Source organism: Python bivittatus, unplaced genomic scaffold, assembly GCF_059951505.1.
Source record: "Python bivittatus isolate LINGU-HERP-01145 unplaced genomic scaffold, Pbiv_v1 ctg000480_np1212, whole genome shotgun sequence".
Classification (NCBI taxonomy): Eukaryota; Metazoa; Chordata; class Lepidosauria; order Squamata; family Pythonidae; genus Python; species Python bivittatus.
Window position 1 is genome coordinate 13,920,610 of NW_028277075.1, and position 23,349 is coordinate 13,943,958.

The window sequence follows — 23,349 nt, forward strand, 5'->3', positions numbered from 1 at the left end:
CATTTCTGTTTCCTAGACCATACAGTCTGACTACATTTTCCTCCTTAGTGTTTCAAACTCTGGCATTCTAATCTCCAACCACAAACAGCATATCTTGCTTGAGTGTTCTGTCAATTTCAGATTGAACTTGACCATAACACTGGTCAACCTCCTCTTCTTCTGCATCAGTGGTTGGAGCATAAACTTGGATAACTATCATACTAAAGGGTTGTCTGTGAAGTTGATATCATTGATATTAATTGGACATTAACTGCATTGTATTCAGGTACTGTCTTTGATATAGCTTTCTCACTATGAAAAAGTATGCAGTCTTATATAAGACTATGAAAGCAACACTGTTTTTTCTTTGTTTTTCTTGTCCTGTGTAATAAACAGTATAATCTTCTGACTGATAGTGTCCAATTCTAGTCCATTTCACTGATGCTTAAATATCAGTGTATAGTTGATTCATTTCATTTTCCACTGTGTTGAGCTTTCCCATATTCATGCTTCTTACATCCCATCTTCCCACTGTAATTCAGTCTCTGTAGCTTTGGATTTTCTTTCCCTACATTGCAACATCAGCAAATGAGCATCCATAAGGCTTTAATCTAGCCACATCATAAACAGTGTTAGTACTCTGAAAGATCCTCAACTTTTCCTCAGTAGCATGTTGAGGAAATTGATGCCTTTGCTATTACTACTAAAGTGATATCCACCTCCAGCATCATCCTATATCATTCCTGGCTGACATAGGTGCCTGCTTGCTATGGCTGGGCATCTGGGATGATTTTCATGACTTGAGTGACCCTGCTGGGAGTATATACACTCCTAGTGTTTTTTGGTTATCCCTCTTAGGAACCCACATGCATGATGAGTCAGCATAGCAGGACTTGGCGGGGAGGAAGGAGTGTTAAAGAATAATTTAGCTATTTAAACTTATATACAAATCCTTCCGTTAAAAAAAAAAAAGTCATTTTTATCATTGCTGTAATGAATTAAACTTCTTAAATAATAATTTTCTAACTTTTTTTTTTTCTGGTAAGTGAGCTTAAGGCAATATCTTATCGGCCTATCCTGTGAAAACAAGCTTGCTGAGGTCAGTGAGGGTTTTTTGTTTTGTTTTTTTTTAAGTTAAGAAACATAGTGTTACATTTTTATTAACTGTTTTAAAATAAACGCATATTCTGGAATTTGCTGCTACTAATCATGGTGATGGCATGATTTGGCCAATTTGAGTAGTTTTAAAAGGATACTGGGAGATCAGACTATTCAAGTCTATTAATACTGATGGTTGTTTAATATCTCCTGAATCATAAGTAATGATTTAAGGGCTAAATCTACAGGGGTTTAAGGTACCCTTTTTACCCACTAATCTCCTCATCGCCTTCAAAAAAGGGTTCTGGCCCCATCTATTTATAGAGTGCAGGCTTTAACGTGCCATGCAAAGCCAGTTGGGTCCCTCAAGCTAGCAGAAGTTTTACACTTCTGAACTGTTAATCTGTTTCCCTGTTGAGATACCCTTTGGATCGTTTTCCAATATTTGAGTGTACAAACCTGTGGAGAGTCATCAAAACCGAACAGAGATTCTGTTGGTATCCTGCCCACTCCTGAGCCAAAAATAGTGAACAAAGATCTCTGTTGTCAAGGTCAGATCAACTCTTAATAGGATTTAACATCTGTAGCTATGTTTCTAACTGCCCCACTTTTATCAGTATATAAACAGGCCTTTCTAAAGCAGATATACCCTGCAAGTACATCTCCAAAACAGCATATGTGTCAGTAGTCAAGAAGACTTCATAACAGAGTGTTTTGGTAGTTAATACATATTTATTCTAATAATAGTATGGAATCAGAAGAGTGTGGAATAACAATTACATTGACATTGGCTGCCATAATATGGTTTAAAGAAAGTGCTGCTTTGGTATTTCAACTGAGCTTTTTCCAAATGAATAGAACACATCATACAGAATGACCAAGACCTACAGATTTCCCCCCATTTCTGTTGAATAATTGAAAGGACAGTTTGTATTTTGTTGTCTTTTTGTGCCTTTTGTCTTTGTAAGAAAAGACAATGCTATCCTTGAATGGTAATAGTTCTGATGATGAGGATATTTCTTTGCAACCTATTTACTCAAACTGCAAGCATCGAAAACAAACTTTGCTTCACTTTTGTCCTCTATATCTATGCACTATATATAATAAAATAAACCTAAAAAGGTTTCATTTAGAGACCTCTGAAACAGGAGCATTTTGAAAGCAGGTAGGTGTCTCCACCCTGCTTTTCATAAAGCATTTTACCCATTCAAACAGACTTTTAAAAACAGCTTGTTTTGATAGCAGGCTGTTCTCCTGTGGGCCTTCAGCCTTTGCTTCCTGGCAGCACCTTTGGTGCGAAAAGAGAGTGCTCAATTGGGAGACTATCAGTGCCAGCATGCATAGAGTGATAAGTTAACACACCACTGGGAATTTCTGGGGCCCACCAAGATACTTCACTTCTAATGTGCTAACAAGCTCATTTTTCTACCTCTTGCCTCTTCAGTTATTTTTTTTTCTCAGAAGAGCTTAGAAGTTGAGTGCATCAGGCATAATGAAAAGCTCTGTAGGAGGGAGAAGCAATAACCCAATTTTTCCCTTTTCAGCCAAATAGAAAATTAGTTTCTGGTAATACACAAAGGCCAGTATTTTTTGTGCAAGGGGCACTGCTGTGAATCAAAGGACTCTATTAACTGCAGAAAATTCAGCAGCTGTGAATCTCCCCCAATGGAAAAAGTGCTTTTCAACAAGTTGTGAGATATGTAGTATTATTTAGACTTCAACCATCAGTTTCATCCTCTACCACTTATATACAGTCCCTTAAAAACAGTGCTATATTACTCTGTGTTAAGGCTTAATCTTGTGTATGTCCCACAACCTAAGAAGCTTCACAACAAAGGGGTGTTCTGTTTCTCCTTGTTCTACTACTTAAGGTACTACTTATGATGATTTCAAGAGAAATTTTTGATTTGCAATCTAATTTTATAGAGACAGTTGAGCCAAAGCAATGTATAAATACAGTAATCAGGATTATTATTGTCTCTTCTGATTCAAAGCACTTTTCTCTGTGCATGTTTTCTATATATAATTAAACTGATTATCACTGCACAGTCCAGTTAATTACTTAAATATAAAGGTTAAGGTGGAGGGTTCAATGTTTATTTAAATTTCCACTGGCAATCATGAGAAAAATCTTTGCTAGTCTGAATACTAGTGATGGATAAAACTCTAATTCTCCAAAAGAAAAACTAAGGTAAATTGTTATTTCCCCATTTCTGATAAATTATTTGGAGAAGTAGCTCTTTGCAACTGAGATGATAAAAGTGAAAATAAAAAGGAAATATATGAATAAAGGAAGACTATTTTACAGGTAAGAGACAAGAGGAATTATTCATTCAATGCAGGAGAGATGATAGTGAAGAGGATATTCAGCTGTTTTTCTGTGGTGGATGATAAAAGGATATAAAGAATGAGTACCCTACAGTATTGAAGATATATTGATAAATGTCAGGTTCCCTGAAACTGTAAAATGAATGCAGCCCTGAACTTATGGTTTAGGAAGATGTACATTTAGTTTTTAAAGGTCACAAAGACAAGAAACTTCTTTTGTATTTTGAGATGAAAATTGTGAGAAAAGGCAGGGAAAAATGAAGTGACTACCCATATTCAAAATCCTTTGGTTTGCAAAAGAATAAGCAGTTAAAACAATTCTGTGTGATATTCCAGGCACAAAGTAGTTGACAGTTGCTCATGCATACATCCTTTATGTTACCAGGAACTATCCCTTGCAGAAAAAGTAAATGAATGAATGAATGAATGAATCCATTGAAGTTTGACAGTAGAAGGTACTTCTAATATAAGATGCATGAGTCTTTGCAACCCAGTTACTCTTTCTTGACTTCAGGTAGAGTTAAGAAAAGTGGTTCTGTCTTCTACCAAAAGATCTCAGAAAGGGGCAGGAATGGGATTCTAATATCCTTCATTGGCATATATTGGCACATAATCATTTCCAGCAAGTGGAACTTATTTTCCAATGAAAATTCTGTGAGGTTGACTTTTCACTAGTTTCATTTGTACATTTTAAAACAGGGCTGCAAATATTCTTCTATTAAAAGAATAAATCTGAATGATGTTAAACATTACTTTGCATAAAAAAAATAAAATACAAACTGGCAAAAATTTCCTGATCCAATGAATATAGCAAGACAACTTTTGCAAGTTGCATGAGAACTGATTCTAAGCTCACTAAAGCAGCCTATAACACCAAATCAGCATGGTATTTTTTCTTGATAATTGTATGTTGCTGCCTGCTGTTTTACATTTTGACAGCCATTTCCATAGCTGCTTTCATGAACACTAGAAATATTCTCTCTCTTTCTCGCTTTCTCTCTGCTAACAATAAAATCAGGGCCTCTGGAACAAGCAGCCTGGAGAGGGTTCTTCAAAAGCAGCAACACTTCAAGGTACCAGGCTCTTGTCAATAATATCAGAAAGAGGAGGCTGTAGGACAAAGGCAAAGAAGGACAATGCTTTTCTGTTGACATCCTTTGGATGCTTACTTTCTTAGCTGGTGCTCAAGGATGCTATCGTTTTTTTTTCTTGCCTCATTATTTCTTTCCTTATGCAAAATATTTTAATTTGCATTTATAAATGAAATTCAGTACATGCTTTTCATTCTGGTTTAGGGTTTTGTTTGTTTTGTTTTTTACATTTAAACTGAAGTGCTGTACTCCTCTGATACTAACGTCTGAGTAAATATGTACAGAATTTCAATGTCAAATCTAACTTTGAGAGTACAATGAATGATTTTAAAATAAGACTTCTACAAACTAGCATGCAGGCACCATAGGTAGTTTGAAAGAGGTATGGTCACTTTTTATATACTATATTTTATCTGAAAACTGCTGTGTAATATAGAAGTACATAGCTTCTATATAGCTTGTCAGAATTTGGACAGTAGATTTGGATTTGGTCCATCTCAACTTATTACCACATGTTTCAGTTCATTGAAGCGGGATCACTTTCCATAACATTGTCTGAAAGTTATAGAGTTATATGAAATCAAATACCACATTTTCAGAGTTGGTTACTTCTGATTTGAATGACTGAATTTTAAATATAATCCAGCTTTCTGAACCATTTATTCTATGTAGATGAAATAAATTAGGAACCCTGTATCCTACCAAAGCCATGGGACTTTTCTTGTTCCTGCGATGACTGATCATGCTTAGTCGAAAGACATGACTTCACACTTCCAAAAACTTTGGGGTAGCTTCAGGAGAGTGGTTATAAAGTTATGTGATCATTTAGAAAGGAGACATGAAAAACTTAGGGTTAATTTGAAAATAAAACACTTATTCAAAAATGAAGCTTTAACTAACATATTCAGGATTTAAGTGAATGGAGTGATCAGTAGAGGTTGAGAGATATGTCAATTTTAGTTGGAAAACCACAGATTAAGCATAGTGTGTCAGTGAAATACTTTGTATGCAGTCTTTAAACATAATGTTTCTTTTATATTCTTGTATATTTTATTTGATCCTTTAGCTTCAGCAGATTGAAGAATAAGCATTTACAGTTCAATTATAAAATATTTTATATGTAAATCAATTCATTAAAAGAAAACAATAGAACAATATTTCTGATTAAGGCTTTATTCTCTTTATTCTAAAATGTAAATTCTCCTTAACATTCGAGCTTAACAAGCTATGAGGAAAGAGCTCGATATCTCCAAACAATTATTCAGCACCATCTAGATCCTTCAACATTTGAGGATTATGCATCTCAGGTCTTCTGCCCAGCATCCTGCCACCATTTGCCCCCTGACACTGGTAAGAATATAATAAAAATTAAGTTTTTTTGTTTAATGATACCTAAAATGCAGTATGTTGCAGATAATCATGTGTATGTATATGTGTGTGTGTGTGCGTGCATGTGTGTGTGTATAGCATCTCAAGCAATAAAATTTTATTCTTTCTCTATGAAATCAAAGCCATTTAATGCTATTCACTTTTTACTCTATAATAGAACTTTTCATATTTATATTATTTGTGAATGTTTCTGAATACTTAAGACTCTTAAATATAGAGACTGATCCATAAGCCTAATTGATCTACATTGTTTTTAAGAAAGAATCATTTTATTCTTGGTTGGTGAACAAGGAACAATATCACCACAGTTATACTATTAAAATATGTTTATTTCACCAATAAATTATATTTTTGAAATCTTCTATAAAGATACTGCATTTTCAGTTACTAATAAAAAAGTAATCACTTAAGAATATTAGTGGCTTTCAAGGCCTATCTGTACAAATAATTTGAATTCCTGATGATTATTTCATTTATTTCCCCTCTTTAGATCATTAAATATCAGTTCTGTTTATCAGAAGGTAAGACAAAGTGTCTAAAAAAAACCCCTCTGTTTTATTAATCTGTTACTAAAGCACTAAGCTTGTAACCATGTTGTATGCAAACTTTCCTGATTGCCCTTATTTTTACTATTAAAAGAGAGAGAAATTCACACTGAGAAATTACCACTACATTTTATTCAAGTTTAGTATTTTACTAACTCCAGGTCTGCATGAAACACTAACACTGTGGTTCTGGGATTAAGGTAACTAATGGGAGAGACATCTGTTGAGCAAGTCATACTTGATTGTGTCTGACCTTTTGTTTCTCAGCATGAACAAATAGTACTGGATGGCAGTGGTGTGCTCTGTCCCCTGTCCTGTCTTTCTTTGATGTGAGCAGATAGATTATGAATTCAGTGTAATAAGGAATGATAGCGAAAAGTGATTTGTTTTTCATGATAAACTTTTATATTGTAATGACATAAAAAGAAATTTAAAACATTACCACTGTTGTTATCATCACCTACTTGCAATAGAGAAAAATCTCAGAGCAGTTTTTTTTTTCCTTTCTGAAAACAATAGATGGGAATCTGGTCATCAGTGGAACAGAAGCTTTGAAGCTATATTTGGATTTTTGTATAGAATCTAAAGATAATGCAAAATATGTGGAATATGAATAGGACTACTCCAAGCAATACAGTATCTGTTTTATTTATTCTGGCGCTGATAGGTTTTAAATGAAAAGTGAACAGTAAATAGTGAACAATAAAGTGAAAATGAACAATAAATAGAAATAAAATGAGTATGTTTATAATAAACATCTGAATGAAAAATAAGAATAGTTTTGTAAGTGAAAATAAGTTAAAGAAGGTAAAGGAAGAAAAAGATTTTTAATGTTGGTAAATAACTTCTTTTTTTTAAAAAAAAGCATTTTTAATGATGGACTGGTCAGCAATTATGAGACCTAATATTAAACTTTATCATATAAAATGTCCTCACCCATCATTGCTAACTATGCAGTAATAGTGATTGCCGAAATTGAATTGTATGAGTAGTATTGTGTGATTAACTCAAACCGTTATGTATTTAACTCGAATCATTGCGTATTTAACTCAAGTTTTGCTACAGTAGGCTCCGTTCTTAACCATGGGTCATCCTTAAACTGGGCGTTCTTAACCCGGCTATTACCCATACTGCACTTTTTGCATGGAAATAATTTGTGGACCTAGTTTTATTTTTCTGTGTTAATATGTCTAAAAGTACAAAGCAAACATTTTTCTACAGGCAAAACATTTTATATACATGTGAATATCAGGGATGCTCTAACTCAACCTGAACCCAGAGAAGATCATAATTCTGATTAATTCAATCAAAATGGGGCATGCGGCTCTAATTTTGCCCCATCCCTGATTCAGAATCCCCCATGAAACTCTGTCTCCAGTATGTAGTTCAAGAGCTGAGCAGTCAGCCATAAATTTAAAAATTCTTTTGGTACCTGGTGTCATGACCATTAAGTTCTTCATGGGCTTATTTATATTGAATGTGGAATGTTCTTATTGAATGTTTCCCTACCATTCAATAAAATGTATATTATAGAGCAACTAATAAATGTTAGGAATGAGTAATGTAAGTCCTATTGATTTTAGCGGAAGCACTTTAAGCATTTCTAAATCTGTATCTAGTGGATTAGATTCATGGTTTAATTTGTTTCTTTAAAAAATGAATTGCCATAATGCAAAAAGTGATGTGTTCTAAAACATCAGAATTCTGGGGGAAAAAATAGTAACATAAAACACAATCAATTAAAGCAGCAATTTAAAATAAATCAGAAGGGTTTTTAAAAAATAAAGCTCATTAACACATCACACACAAATACAATAAATGAATAAATTCCCTGACAGAATAAGCAAGTATTGCCAAACATAAAAAGCAGTGGAGTAGGTTCCAAGCAGACGTTTCAGAGAAACTGCTTCCCAGAGTATTCCAGTGCTAGAGAGTCTCCATTAAAAAGACCTACTTTCTTATCTACCTTCTCATCTGAAGGCATTTTGTTCAGGGCCTGTGATTGTAATATCAGAGCTTAGGGTAGAAATGCATGGGAAGAAGTACTCCTTCAGATGTTGTGGTTCCAAGCCTGAAAGGCTTTCTGAGTTAACACTAGCACTCTAAACTGGAATGAAAAACAAGCTGAGAGCCAGAACATAAACAGTACCCTGCTCGATCAGACCCCTGGCCCATCCTTCTAGTCCAGCAGTCTGTTCTCACACTGGCTAACCAACTGCACATGCACACTAATCTCAGTGAGGCCAGGAACAATTTCTCCTGTAATTAATAGTGTGCGCATGTTTGTGACTGTAGTGATGGATAAATTTTTTAGCTCCAGGGTGTCAGATCAGCCTCTCACCCATTACCTGGGACCTTGCGGTGGACTGAAAAAAGTCCTAATTCATGGAGGAGTTGTGCTCAAGTTATCTACTCCAGATGGATACATAGATGCTCTGTTTATTCATGAATAATGAAGGAAGCTGCAAAGGAAACTCCAAAATGCATTACATTCTAAGATGAGCACATAATTCTCAAGGACATTTTGGACTATAATTTTCAGGATTTCTGACCATAGGCTGGTGGAAATATGTTCCAAAAGCTTTCCCCCTCGTCCTCTAATCCTTGCATTCCTATTTATTCCTTGAAAACATTGTCCAGAGAATTGTAAGACATGCCTAACAGTGTGAAATGTGCCTTAGGCAGCTGCTTTGTAAAGGAGAAATTGACATAACTCAGATTCCTGCAGTACCAGTAAAAGATTCTTTTGCTCAATTTCAGGAGATTCTCCAGGGTATTAAAGAATCCTCTCTCATGCCCTCTAGAAAGGAAAGATTGTTGGGTAACTGATCTTCCAGCTGTCTTTGTAAAGATGAATTTACAAAAATAACTCTAAAAATATCAGGAAATATTTGGGGGGGGGGGAGCCAAAGACAGCAATGACAAACCAAACTTGTTTGCCATGTAAACCACATGGACCTGTCCATGTAGCCCACCAGGAATCAAGTTGAAGGAGATTTTAATCTTTTATCTCTTTCCTAACTGAATATTGAGACAGTTGCAACAGGATTCTTGTAACTCAGAAGTCAAACTAATTTAAAATTGGTTCAGAAAGTCAAGTAATATCAGATTTGTGACTGTTTATAGCAGATGTAATCAAGCAGTGGTTTATCATATAAACCTTGTGGGGGAGTTGGGCGGTGATATAAATTTGACATATAAATAAACAAACAAACAAACATTTCCCATAAAAGAGATTTGTGGTTTGCAGTATGTACCACAGAAGTTAAGATAAACAACATGACCCTCAGCATGTTTACTCAGAACTAATCTCACTCTGTTTAATACAACTTACTCCTAGGTCAGTGTGCAGAGGATTGCAGCTTAGTTAAAATCTATCTGTTGTAATAAAACTCCCAGATAAAGCATAATGTCTCCTGAATTGTTTCGAGATTGCTGTCAGTGCTAACTTTCCATTTTGGCGAAATTGTTTGCATGCATAAATAATGTTAATAAGAGTCCCCAGAGAATGTGAAGCAATTCTAATTGTATATTTAGAAGGGAATACAAAAACAGCCTTGGGCCTTTTCAGCCCATAATATATTTAGATGTATCTTCTGTATTATTTGACATTTACCTGTTGAATAAGTTAAAACACTAAGCCAAGAGTAATTAGATTAGAGGAAGAGAGCATTTTAGCAAAACTCTATTTTTATGTGTGCAAAGTCCCCTCACCCCCTAAAATGAGATGCAGTGCTAACATAGGGAATCAAAGAGGTTTTGTATCTTTTCAGTGCAAAATTTATACCAGCCTTCCCCAAATAAGTCCCACAAGATGTAATGGCCATAACATTTTTTGACTGAAAATTCTGGGAGTTGTAGACCCTAGATTGTGAAGGCTAACCCATTTATGAAGGCTAATTCGTCCCGTGCCTGCAGTAAGACATGCATATTAACTTTTATGTTAATCATATAGATTAGATATTTCACCTATCAGCAAGATTCCATATTTCAAGGCAGTTGTATAATTCGTTGATGAATCCTATTATTAATCAAGAAACATAAGATTGTCAAAGAGAGTATTTAAATTAGGGGTCTGCATACCCCTAATTTTAATCATGTAAAAATGATCCAGAAAAAGTGCTTCAAGCACCTCTCTGCTATTCATTAAAGCAGCCTGACTTTTTTCACATTTCTACATGAGCCTGAAAAAAAGTCAGACAGCTTTAAGAAATATGAACTTTAATGAGTGAATTCCTTAAAATAGGAGTGCCCTTTTTTAGGCTCATGCAGAAGCCTGAAATGATCTCAGCTGCTTTAATGAAAAAGAGCAGGCTGCCACAATGTCAGAAGCAATGTACTGTATAATGAATCTCCAGAATGCAGTATTTCAAGCCTATTGTCCTCACCACAAAAAGTTTATTAGAGGAAATAGAATAAAAAAATTTTAATGATAGTATTTTACAAGTTAGCATATACCAACTAATTTTCAAAGATGTTATCCACCCGATATAATATTTGATATTTATATTGATAGAAACAAAATATTGCTATCTTTTAAAGTAGGCCTGAGACCACATGTAGCCTTTAATTTAATCTAATTTCAAAATCCGTTTGCAGTCAATTAATTCAGACTATTTAAGTCTGTCAAGAACAATCTATCATAGCCTGCTAAATGAAATAAAGAAAAGACAATATGCAAAAGGGGAAAAAAGCATGTTTAAATCAAATGTTTTGGGGGGGAAAAATTCCCCTTTCTTCCCAAAATGACTTTTACACAGTGTTCCAATATATTCTTACAGTCAGTAGATTACATCTAGCTTTGCCTATCATTGACTTGAAGTTTCTTCTGTTTCTGAAGTGAGCAAGGTCAGATGGAATTCCCTGGTCCTGGAGAAAGAAGAACAAACTATTGTTTATTTCATTCCCCCTTCTCCAGCTCCTGGCATCACTTTCCATGCTGTTCCGGACAATATCCCACCCTTCAGAACTAGGTGATAGATGATGCTTTGGATAGAAGTTCAAAATGAAGAAGTGGGTCTTGCCCCTTTCTCTCCTTTGGCATTGGAATTCTGCCAAGCATATGTCTGAACCTAACAGTGAAATTTCTTTCTGAGTTTTTATTTATTAAGAATTTTACATAAAGTAAAAGACAAATCTAAAGAAAAAGAAAAGAAAGAAGAAAGAAAAAGGTACAAGAAAAGAAAAAAGAAAGAAAACTAACGTTATAAAAACAATTACTTCCAACCTTCTCTTCAACAGTTATTGACAAACCCATCATCTCCCCTCCTTCTTATCTCTTCCAGAAATCCCTTCAACCCTTATTAAATTATCATATTTTTTCAATAATTAAATCCATAAATAATTTCACTTTTTTCTTCTGTTAGCAAAAATGCCATAAAAGGTTTCTGGTCTTTTTTTTTTTTTTTTAAAAAACTTGTTGTTTTCTCCCTGCCCAAACAGGTCACTTTTGCTGTTTCCACTAATTCTGACAGTTTTATGATCCATTCCTCCATTGTGGGAATTTCAGTACTCTTCCATCTTTGTGCATATAATAATCTTGCTACCATTACCATATACAAAATTAATCTTCCATGAGTCAAAATTTCTTTCTGAATTGATAAGTACTAGGTAAAACAGAGTAGATGAAATCTGAAACCAAAGCTCTTTAAGATTTTGCTATCTGTTACTGTGTTTGAATTCTCTATAACATCTCAGTTGTTAATGTTCTTAGCTTCTAGCCAGCTCAAAGGACATAATGAAAACTTTTTATGATATAGGGAATATTTATCTGGATTGTTGAAACATACTCAAAATAAATTGCTGCATTTCTAATTCTTTTTCAACTACTACCTTCAAGTTAGATAAATATTAATGATGACCAGGAAGGGGAAGTCTTACCGAAATAAATTATATGGATTGTACTGCATGTATACTACAGGTTTACTGGCTTCTATTTTCATAAAAGTTAAAAGTATTATTTTCAGTTTCCAATTCTTTAGAAATATAATATGTATCGTAACCACATATATTCTTTTTGCAAGTTGGTGATTTTTAATATTGAATGTTCTCAGTAAAATATGTGTTAGAACTGCACTCAGCAGAATTTTAGAAAGAATTTTCTTTTTCATGTGAGTTGGAAAACTGCTTTTAGGGAGAGGTATTACCATTTTATGTTTTATTGATTGCAGGCTTTTTTATTTGTAAGCAGTTTCTAAAACGCTATATCATATTTATGTCATAATGGTTTATCAATGAGGCTGTTGGATCAGAATTATTTTTATAGAATTCTTTTTCTTTTTTTCTGTTCTTTTTTCTGTTCTTTCTTTTTCTTTTTCTTTTTCTTTTTCTTTTTCTTTTTCTTTTTCTTTTGTAACCTGTAGTTGGTGAGTATTCTTCCTAATTGTTCAGCTGTTGATTCATTTTTACACATTAATGCATCCCTCTTTAACCTTAGCTTGCATGTTAGCAACATAACAGATTCTAACTTTCTCCTTTCTGTACTCATCTGTAAATGCCCTCCAACCTCTGCTGTTCATGTCTCATGTCTCACACCTGTTATCTTTTTATCTTTCTTCCTTTTTCCTTACTTCTGTCCACCTCTCCATCACTTCTTCATTCTCAACAAAGAAAGAAATGGTGTGATATTTCTTCTCCTTCCCAAGCCACCTCTAGAAAGAATTGGCCACTTCAAGGTAAAGGGCAAAGGCTTGAATTGGAAGGTCTTTCACACTAGCTGTGAATGGTAGGCTGTGCAGAGCACCAATGTTTACTTTTTATGCACTATCCTACCATTTGGAATGCTATGATTCCTTGTAAAATGTGAACAAGATAGAATGTCTGAATATTGATGTGTGTTGGGCAGGTGGGGATGAATTTAAACAAACAAACAAAAAACACACTCTTTTCCTATATGAAAGAGGGTTTTTAGGGCATAATAAATTTTCTTTTACTGTGGCTTTATATACTCCATGCCTAAATCAGTTGAAATTCATGAACTGCACTTTTTCATGGATGCCCTTGAAAAGTATTTGGAAACTTCAGCAACTAACTTGCTTTTTGACACATTCTTTGTTTATTATGCTACCAGCTTCATGTGAATTGCATTGGCTACCAGCTTGTTTCCAAACACAGTTCAAGATAGTGGTTTTTATATATTAAGATACTAGTCTTTTTCCTAAGGAGATGAGGTTGAGGGACTAAATATTTGAAAGACCAATCCTCCCATTATAAATTTCCCATATCAAATGGCTTAGGAGTCAGCCTTCTAACCATCAAGCTAAACGCTGTTAGTGGGCATACAAGTGATTAAACTGCTTTGAAATGTAAAGCTACATTTGGGATCATTTCTAGACCAAAAGATAGCTCATCTATTGATTGATCTATGTATCTATCTACAGAAAAAAGGAGAGAAGCTATTTTAGAAAGTGCTTGGCCAAAGCATAAACTATAGCACTTGAATTATTAGGTCAGGCTTATGACATTTTGTTTTTAAAAGCAGTTACTTTCATGACTTAGTCAACATGGCTTGCAGTGATTACTTTCAGCAGTGTTCCAGAATGAGAGCAAGAAAGTGCCTTAAGGTTTATCTGGGGAGGGAGGGAGGGAATACCTTTGAGATTAGCAAAAATATTTTATTAAAGTGATTTCATAAACATATTTTTTGTAAAATAGAAACACTAAATACATCAGTGTAAGGGTATTTTATGTTTATTTCAGAAGTATCTGTTCATTAAATTATGATATAATTATAAGATTTAACATAATTGTAGAATACTATGCATAGAATACCAGAAATACACCAGGGATTTATAGAGTGATCTTGTTGTAGAATCCATTCAGCCTCTGAAAATATAACACCTAATTTTTCCTAAATACTAGGAAATTCTTCCCAGTGTAATGCAACACCAGGCTCCCTGAATTCTGTTAGTTTTCATATTAATTAAAGTTCTTTCCAGTTGCAAATGTGATTCTTTATATTTTGGGTTATTTATAGTTTGATCCAAACAGTTCTTGAATTATTTTGCCATGTTAGTATCCTTGGAGGAAAATATTTTAAGCTGAATAGAATATAAATGTACATGCATAAATACACACTTTATGATGGAAGACCATTAAAATCACTGTATGAAGATTTAGCCCATTGGTTCCAGTAGGACTTTGGTGCCACCTTTGACTACAAACATTTATGTGTGCATGCACATGTGTAAGGTCAATTGTAAAAAACAGGCTTTATGGCCAAATTCTGTTTTGTTACATCATAGTAAGAATTTTGTTTCTGAGCATTTACGGAGTGCAGCATCACCTAATAGTCCATTAATGAAAGCAGGAAATCTGAAAAATATTATGAATATTATAAATAATTCAGATTAGTTGAAGAAAGCAGTATTCCATCATCTTTCAAAAAGAAAGAACAGAGATTTTCACATTTTGCAGTGGGAAAATGTAGAATTATTGCAGAACCTCAAGTATAAATAGCATGATCTGAATGTAGGGACAGAATTGGCAGTGTGCGTGTAGTAGCCAACTGGTGCCTGAGCATTGATCTCTGCTACTGTCAGCCATGTCCTCTCACTTCTTAAAAAAATAACATATATCTTTGTAAGTGCATGCAGACATGAGTTTTGATCTGCAGCTTATTTTAAAAGGCAAAAGAAAGAAAGAAATACCTTTTCTTTCTGGCAGCTGGAACCTTATCTGTAACTTGCAGGAATGATCATATACATAAAATCTGGTCTGTTTTGCATGCCTCAGAATCTTGACTTTTGCAATAATTGTGTTAATCTAACCTATTGCTTCTGCTATTTGTCTTGGGGCCGATCCAAGGAAAATTACTCTGCTTTTGGGTCAAAAAATACTACAAGTCCTGTCAAAATTATCTTGTTCCTTTTACAAAGATAATGAATCATGTAGTACATTCAGCTAGCATGATCTATTCACACTTCTGCCCTATTGAATCCTATAAGAATATATACTGTATGTAGAACACAAATTAGATGCCATTCTAGCTTCTTTTTAATAACTCCCCGTCCTTTGTTATTAGCTAATTTGTTTGAAACTTAGACTGTCTAAGCTATTTTGTTTGAAACTTAGACTGTCCACTTCATAATTTTTGTTGGACCACAGAAAATAGATGGGTTTGTTAATGATTCTGGCAGATGAGTTGCTGTTGATAGGACAGATCAAAAAAGCAGATACTGTTCAGGGCTTGCACTTTGCAAAATCTCTTCTCTAATCAGATTGTTTTAATATGTGAGGTCCTTCTGTTTTCTATAGGGTCCTACCCCGAGACTCAGGCGTCCGAAGTTCCAGCAGCAGCGCAGATGGACAGGTCCGATCTAGCTTTCCCCATTTCTCCACGGACTAGCAAGAGTCGCATGTCCATGAAACTGCGGCGATCCTCTGGCTCAGCCTACAAGACTTAGTGAGGGGTAAAGCCTTCAGCCCCTTTCCCCCAGATATAAATCTCTCCTCTATGCTGAATATTTTTCCTTCATTCCTCTGCTCTTATTTTTATTTTAAAGAAACGTACTGGAATTTTATTTCAAAGTGAAAATATTTTAGCTTTTTTGTTAGAATATTCAGCTTCCTGCTAATCATAGTTTATCAGTGCAGAGTATTTCCTTCACTGTTTTGTTGTTTTTTTTACTTTTCCTTGTAAGAGGAAACTAACAACTCTTTTAACATCTGTGATTAATTACTAGCCACCCCTGAAGCTGGAAACTGCAGGCATGTTCCACTCTTATTTATTGTGTAACCCTTTCAAAATATTAAAGATGTCATCTTCAAAGGAATGCATGTATACTTTTCAAACTAGGATGTATTTCCAGAGTTCTCTACAAATATCACTAGAATTCAAGAATTATGTACAGAGTATGTATATTATAAGAATAAACCTGTTCAAGTTAACAGAGACCCATCATCAGCTCCAGTATTCTCATTCACTTTTGGACAGACTTAAGAGCAAGCATTTACTGTTAAGTATCAACAGTTTCCGACTTCCTTGCTAACATTTGCTTTTCACTTGGCTCTTTTGGCATAACCTTTTTCCTCCAAAAACTGAGATTGTCCCTTGGTATACCTGTGTAAGTATACATATGTACAATCACCTGTTTTCAAGCACTTTGCCACTTCAATCATTTGCTTTCAATTAAGTAACGTGGGGCAGGGGGGAGGCTGCGCCCTCATAATAGCAGATATATACACAAATACATTCCACTCCAATTTGCCACTACTACTCAGAAATATTTTCATAATGAAGAATACAACTGTGTTGTTTGCCATATTATGCTTTAACAAAATGTAGCATGCCACTGGTACTAACTGCATGTGTAAATATATGTTCCTCACCTGGGCAACTATAGAAATATATATTGATGTATTTGTTTGCTATGTAGTATATACAAATTTGTAATGGTTGAAGAAAAGACATGCTATTTAATAATACAATAAAATTATTCTTACCACTTTTGGTGTTCTGTATTTCATTACAAAAACCTTTATGCAAACCTTTTGGGTGCACAAATATAATGAAAAGAATGGAAAATAGCATGGAATCATTGATCATTTAGTTGTTCAAATGCAAAACCTTTTTAGTCTTTTCTTGTTCCAAATGTAGTTTTCTAATAAATTTACTTCACGTAACACATATTCTGCTTAAAACAGTATTCATAAAGTCCAAAGTACAGCATTTAATGCTAGAAGCAACTAATAATGCTTCCTCGTTTTTTCCCCTCCTTAAAAAGAGGCTTTATTTTTAGTATTTTAAGCTAAAATCATTGTCTACTGTTTTAAGCAAATTGTATATTGAAATTATTGTATATGTAGTATGTTGCATTTTTCAACTTTCCAGATTGCAACATTTGGGAAATTTTGACAAGTAAATAAAGCTGGAGTGAAAAGGTATTTTGCCATATCTAATATTTCCTTGAACCATACCTGTTGACTAGCATAGCTAAAATATTAATACTTTACAATGATGTGTAAAAACTCAAAACCCAAATCCAGAGAAAATTCTCCAAGAGTCATCTTTAGAAAAATATATCAGTGAAGTTGGACAACAGTGTAATCCTGCTAGCCTAATTTCCAAATATTTTGTCAGACAAAACCAAACTGAAACCTGGAAGCAAGGGAGATGTTTTAGCTAACAATCCAGTTCAAAGTTTGGTTTTGGTTTTGAAAAGGCTGATCCCTAAATGATATTGTAAATAGTTTTCATTCATATTATTGTCTGTTCATCCAACTGGCATTTTCCAGTGATTCAGGTTCTAACCAAGGGCCCAGGAGAAAGAGCTAGAGGATGATAATTTTACAAAACCACTTTCCATGCAGGATGGAGAGCACTGAATTTAAAAAGGCTAACAACCTCTTGTGCTCATTAAAGTTATTATTCAAGAATGTCTACCATCCCAACACTCAGAATTTTAAAGTAACCCTCCGATCCCTCTGTGTGTGTTTTCCTTTTACCATTTGTGTTTTAGTGAGCTTGAAAATTTACACAATATACTCAGGAAACAAAAATTAATGCTGATTTTAATAACCAGTAATGAGCAACAGCAGACAGAAGGAGCATTTTGTATCAGACATTGACTTGCTATGAATAACTGACTATATATTTTTATAATACAGAACACAATGAACAAAACAGCTACAAAAACTAATATGTTTTTAAAACTTAGGCAAATTCCACTAATTAAATATATAACTGACTACTACTACTCCCCCTAGAAAATTATTAAGCTTTAATTAAACAGTGTTGGGATGTAATAAAGGTCCTAGGGACAAGAGTAACCAGAATTAAATATTCACAGTCCCACTTTCCCCAGATGATTTACTCACAGGTAGGCACACAGTTGGTTCTAGGTTTAGCTATAGTATTATGCACAGCCAGAAAAGTGTTTTTCCTTTCTCAATGCAATACCATGTTTTTAGTCCTAAAGCAGAAAGTAGGCTTCCTTCTTAAAATGGTAAGAGTTCACTATGAAAACAGTAAGAGTTCAGTATTTCACAGAATGTGCAGTATACTCTCATCCCACTATAAGGCAGCAAGGAAAATTTGTCAAGAATAATTGGTTTTTCTGTACTAAAAAGACTTGACACAAAATATGGTGATACCTCTTGGCTGTGATTTTCCATTGGAATTACACTTTGGAGAGGATTTGTTTGGGTCACCAAAGAATAAGGAACAAAGCTTGGGGACAAAGGAAATATCACATAATACAGTTCCAAATAACGGGAGAATCGGTTAGTCCGAGCACCTGCTCTGTACAGTCGGGCAAATTTCTAGCCATAACGTTTGCAATTTCACAGTTCAGTCTGGAGAGGAGAATCAAGTGGTTGCTGGACAGCCTAGCAGCCTGGCCTGACGGACATCTGCAATAGAAGAACCTGTCTGTTCTCGGAGGGGTGGCACTTGTTGATGTGTCGGGTGAGACCGGGCGAGCTGAAGAAAGTCGAGGGACAGTGTTTGCAGGAAAAGATCTGCTGCTCACCATGATTAGCGCTGCCCTCAGGCTGCCCCAATGGCAGAAGCAATTCCTCACGCACCGCGTGCCATACCCGGTGCTTGTCTCTGATGTCCGCCGATGGGAAGTGCGCGCCGCACAAATGGCAGGAAAAAGCGATCTGTTGCGGGGGAGGGGGAGGGGGTGAGGAGTTGCTGGTGAAGCTGGCGATCCCAGCTTGGTGGGTGCCCAGGTGCTTGCGCAGGTACGCCTGGCGCCGGAAAGACTTGTGGCAATAAGGGCAAAGGAAGAGCTCGCCAGGAGGAGCGACCAAGCCGGAGCCGGAGCCGGGGATGGTGGTGGCGGCGGCGGCGGCGGCGGCGGCGGCAGCTTCGCCGGCCGGACCCAGCTGGGCGGGACGAGGGGCGGGCTGGTCCCGGCAGCAGGAGCTGTCCGCAGCGCTGTGGTGCTGATCGCGGCCGGGCTCCCCGCGGCTGTTTTCTTTGTCCTGGGTGGGGCCGGCGGAGGTGGTCGGGCGCGGCTTGTGCCACCGGCGGTGAGAAGCCAGGTTGGCCGGGCAGCTGAAGATTTTGTGGCATTCCGGGCAGCGATATTCGACGCGCACAATTCGTGAACAACGGTGCTGGGCCAGGGCCAAGGGATCAGCATAGGGTTCCTTGCACAGCTGGCAAACAAATTCACCCAGCAGCGTCGGGCGAGCCACGCGGATCCCCTCGCTGCCCGCCTCGGAAGCAGCTTTGATCCGCAGCCCCAACACTGGCGACGTGGTCACCTCGTCTGCAAAGCTCAGCTTGCGCACGGCCTTGGGCTTCTTGGCAGGCGGCGCCTTCGCTCGAGACGGGAGCTTGAGCGGGATAGCCGGGCAAAGCGGGGCAGCAGGCAAGGGGAGCGGCACGGGCAAAGGCACAGGAGTGCGTGGGATCAGGGGCACCTTCTCCGCCAGTGCCAAGGCAGGACCCAGGGGAGAGGGTTCGGCAGATACGGGAGAAGGGGCGCAGTGCCTGGACTCCTCCGCTGCGAGGGCTGCGTGGTCCGAACTTCCAGCGCCCCAGACCGCCATCAGGGGGGAGTTTGGCTGAGGCAGCTGCTGGAGCTGTTGCGGCGCCTCTGGCAAAGGCGTTGCGAGGCGGGGCGCTTCCTCCAGGCGGAGCGCTGAGGGTCCGCCTGCGGGGCGCACCCTATAGGAGCCCCCCGGCCTCCTGCTCCGCTTCACCAGGAACCCCCGCGGCATCTTCCGGGTACACCGGATGGCAGCGCTCCACTTGCACCGGCGCTGCGTGCCCGTCGGGCGTTTATACCTCACGTCCCTCGGGGAGCGAGTGCGTCATCGTTCCCTCGGCCCAAGGCTGCCAATGAGGAGTTGAGAGAACAAATGTGGAGGGAGGAGAAACGCGAGCTGGAAAAGGCGGGAGAATCTGAGCTTGGGAGAGCGCCTGGGCACTTTCCCAATCGGCGCTTGCAAGGGGCGGGCCGGGGCGAGACGAGCTGCTTACCTCCGCGGCAAGCAACTTTCTCGCCGCCCAGCCATCCCTTACCCACCGACTTGTACTAAGCCGACTTTCCACACGTTGCGCCCTTCCTTCCTCTGGCCCGATCTTCCCAGTCAAGCTCAGTTCCCTTTCCAAACATCCTTGGAATAAGTATCTTCTGCTCGCCCCACGGCTTCCTTCTTCAAAAGCCAAGGCAAAGGTGAGGGAGTCGCGCCGGGCAGCAGGCGCTGGCCAAGGAGTTCAGATGCTTCGGGCAAAGAGAATCCATTAAGGTGAAGTCACCTTACCTACAGTGGATGGAGCTTTAGAAACAGTTTGGCCCTTTCAATAAATGAGTTCCTATGGGGGCTGAAACGATCCTCGAAGGAATGCAGATGTCTCCGTCCTCTCCTAAAAGACAAACAATTCGAAGCAAAAGAAGCTCCTGAAAGTATCTGCTCCATTTCCCCTACTTCAGTATCTTCCCCCTACCCCCAGTAAGCTGGTGGAATGTTTTTGGAAGCCTAGGCTATAATAAAGGCAAAAGGAAATACACTTTTCTTCTTTTCTAGAAGAGAAGTAGCAGGGAAACAGCTGAACAACTTCTTCCAACAGCTTAGTTCTAGCAGGAGTGGCATGAAAAGTAGGGAGCTGTCCAAACAGTAACGCCTCCTAAGTCTTTGGGGAAGAAATCCAGGCTGGAAAGCAAGGGAGGGGAGGACTCAAGGGCAAAGATGTACTTGTTCAGTGATATCTCCCCTCCTTATAGATGCAATGCTTTTAGCATTTTTTTTTTCTGAAGAAAACTACAAGCCTGAGGACAAACTGCTTCCAGTATTGGCTTGAGTTCCATCTATTCCCTATCTTAGTAAGGTTTAGCTTAGCTTCAAAGTCTGTTCTGAGTGAACAGTGATCTCTTCTTTTTCCAGAAACCAGTGATCTCTTCTTTTTCCAGAAACCAGTGATTTCTTCTTTTTTCAGCTCTTCATTGTTCCTCTGGTTCCAAAACTTGGTGGTGAAAATTACTCAGTTATTTCATTGGTCAAACTCCATGAGGTCTCACCTCAATATGTAAGCTGGGTTACTGCTTTCTATTACATCCTCTGAGTGGAAGCAAACTCCTGCCCTTATATCTTAAGGGTGTAGGCTACCATGTATAATCCCAAGCAGAATTATCTCAATCATTTAACCTCTTCCCATTATCAACCAGACATGCAACTTGTACATGGAAAGGCGAAGATTAATGGCAATCTCACCACTGGTCTTCAGCAGACTGAGATGCTCATTAGTCCTAATAATCAGGAAGTGGGAGAACTGGATTGGTAGCTACACTATTTTTCAGTAAATGTAATAATGTGTTGCATTTGTATGATGCTATCAGTTGTTCAGAGTGCAACAACTTTGCCATGAAAGTTAGTATTGTTCTCTCCATTCATGCTAGTAGAGAGAGAAGGATAATTTTGTACAGCAGCCTTAAGCTGCTTGTCTTCTGTGCCAACACCACCTGGAAGTGAAGCTGGCTTAAGAAATCACTGTCCAGATTTCAAGCTTTGGTAAAAAAGCTGGGCCATAGAAGTTGGGGAATCCATTAATTTGGGACGACATTAGCTGCCATCAGGAAGAACACAGAGCTAGCATTGTTGCCAAAGCTTGGTGCCCCCAGTTGTGCCAGGAAAACAAGCACCGATCACTTTTCTTGTCTGGGTGCATCTTTGAAGACATGTAGTTTCTCTCTGCAGGAGCAAACAATATCTAACTGTCATAGAATTGTACAGCTGGGACTTTAGAGGTCATCTAGCCCAATGCTCAGTGTAGAACTTGCTTGTTTATGGCAAACACATTATCAGTCCACCACTGGATGGTGAGGGGAGTACACCTCATTGTTTCACTGCTGCACTGTTCTTGCTATCATTTGAGCTAGAAGGGAAAACTAATTTTTGTCAGTTTCACAGCAGCCTTTGTGCCCAATCTGAAGAGTTACCTTATCCCAGCTCTTGGCTTTGCAAGACCCATTAGGAGAATTTTAGCATGCAAAAAGCGTTATTAGATTCTAATCCAACTGGGAGAGTCATCTGCACTGGGAGAGAAGGGGAAAACTTTTTTGTTGTTGCTGGTACTTTTTCCTTAAGATTGTCAGTTAAGATTTGGAGTTTGCTCACTTCCTTGTTGTGCTGACATGCATGAGTACATCCATGTACTCATCCCTTCTCCCCTTCTCTTTCTTGCAGTCTTTTCATCACCACTACCCCCAAATAGCCACTTTCCAGCCTCCTGTCCATCCATCATTTCCCTGCTTTTAAGTAATTTCTATAGGATTCATTTTAAAAGAAAACAAAAACTTGACCTTTTAGCCACACAAGGAAAAGGTTCAGTGTTTCACTGGTCCACCAGTCCAGGATGGAATTATTGTGGAGGGTTTAGGCATGCAACCGCAACACAAATTTGCAGTTGTAGCAGAGATATCACTTACAATGAACTGAAAGAAGACAGACAGACCTTCCAATGGTGCTTGTGCCATCAGAAGTTGGAAAATAGAACTTTTGATGTAAAGCAAGAAAAGGCAGAAAGACGTTGCCTTCACAATTGGCCAGGGGCAGACTGAGGATGATGTTCTGTATTCATATCCTCCAGAACTGTTTGCTCTAACTGAAGTTTCTGAATGTGCAATTAGCCATTATCCTACATAAATTCTCTGTGTCCACAAGATTGGAGAAGCTACATGACTAATGGAAGAAGACCTTATCTTACTCTGGAGCCTCCAATGAAGTGTCATTGTCATCATTGTACCAAATAACACATCCTTTGGCAGCAAGGGTTTTTTTCTTAGAAAATTTTAGCTGGATGATGTAATATAATTGGCTCCAAGGCATTTTGAGAACAGTTAAGTACCCATGATGGCTATTTTGTGACTAGTTACCCCTAAAATAGGTTACCTGCAGGTGATCTCAGCATCTTCAGACTAGGAATCAACTACTAGTCACAAGCTAGATTTCAAAAGTGCTTCCAT

General features: G+C 37.7%; 2 protein-coding genes across 9 annotated transcripts in view; one reads left to right on the forward strand and one right to left on the reverse strand.

The window, feature by feature from the left end:
* Positions 1-17,314, forward strand: part of RALGAPA1 (Ral GTPase activating protein catalytic subunit alpha 1) — a 156,425-nt gene extending 139,111 nt beyond the window's left edge. For 7 of the 8 annotated variants that reach the window (XM_025168223.2, XM_025168224.2, XM_025168225.2 and 4 more), the window contains 2 exons: positions 5,722-5,846; positions 15,686-17,314. In XM_025168223.2, coding sequence (XP_025023991.1) covers positions 5,722-5,846; positions 15,686-15,834 — 274 coding nt within the window. In that variant the 3' untranslated portion in view covers positions 15,835-17,314. Of the gene's footprint in view, positions 1-5,721; positions 5,847-6,375; positions 6,407-15,685 lie in introns of those variants that run through there. The other variant, XM_088145367.1, reaches the window with a different exon arrangement.
* A 1,443-nt stretch (positions 17,315-18,757) lies between these two features.
* INSM2 (INSM transcriptional repressor 2) lies at positions 18,758-20,104 on the reverse strand. Its single transcript, XM_088145074.1, has one exon. It carries the CDS (start codon positions 20,102-20,104, stop codon positions 18,758-18,760), a length of 1,347 nt encoding a protein of 448 aa, XP_088001200.1.
* Between the last annotated feature and the right edge of the window lie 3,245 nt (positions 20,105-23,349).

Excerpts from the sequence above, each read along its gene's own strand:
- INSM2 (XM_088145074.1), bottom strand. The coding sequence starts at position 20,104 with ATGCCGCGGGGGTTCCTGGTGAAGCGGAGCAGGAGGCCGGGGGGCTCC.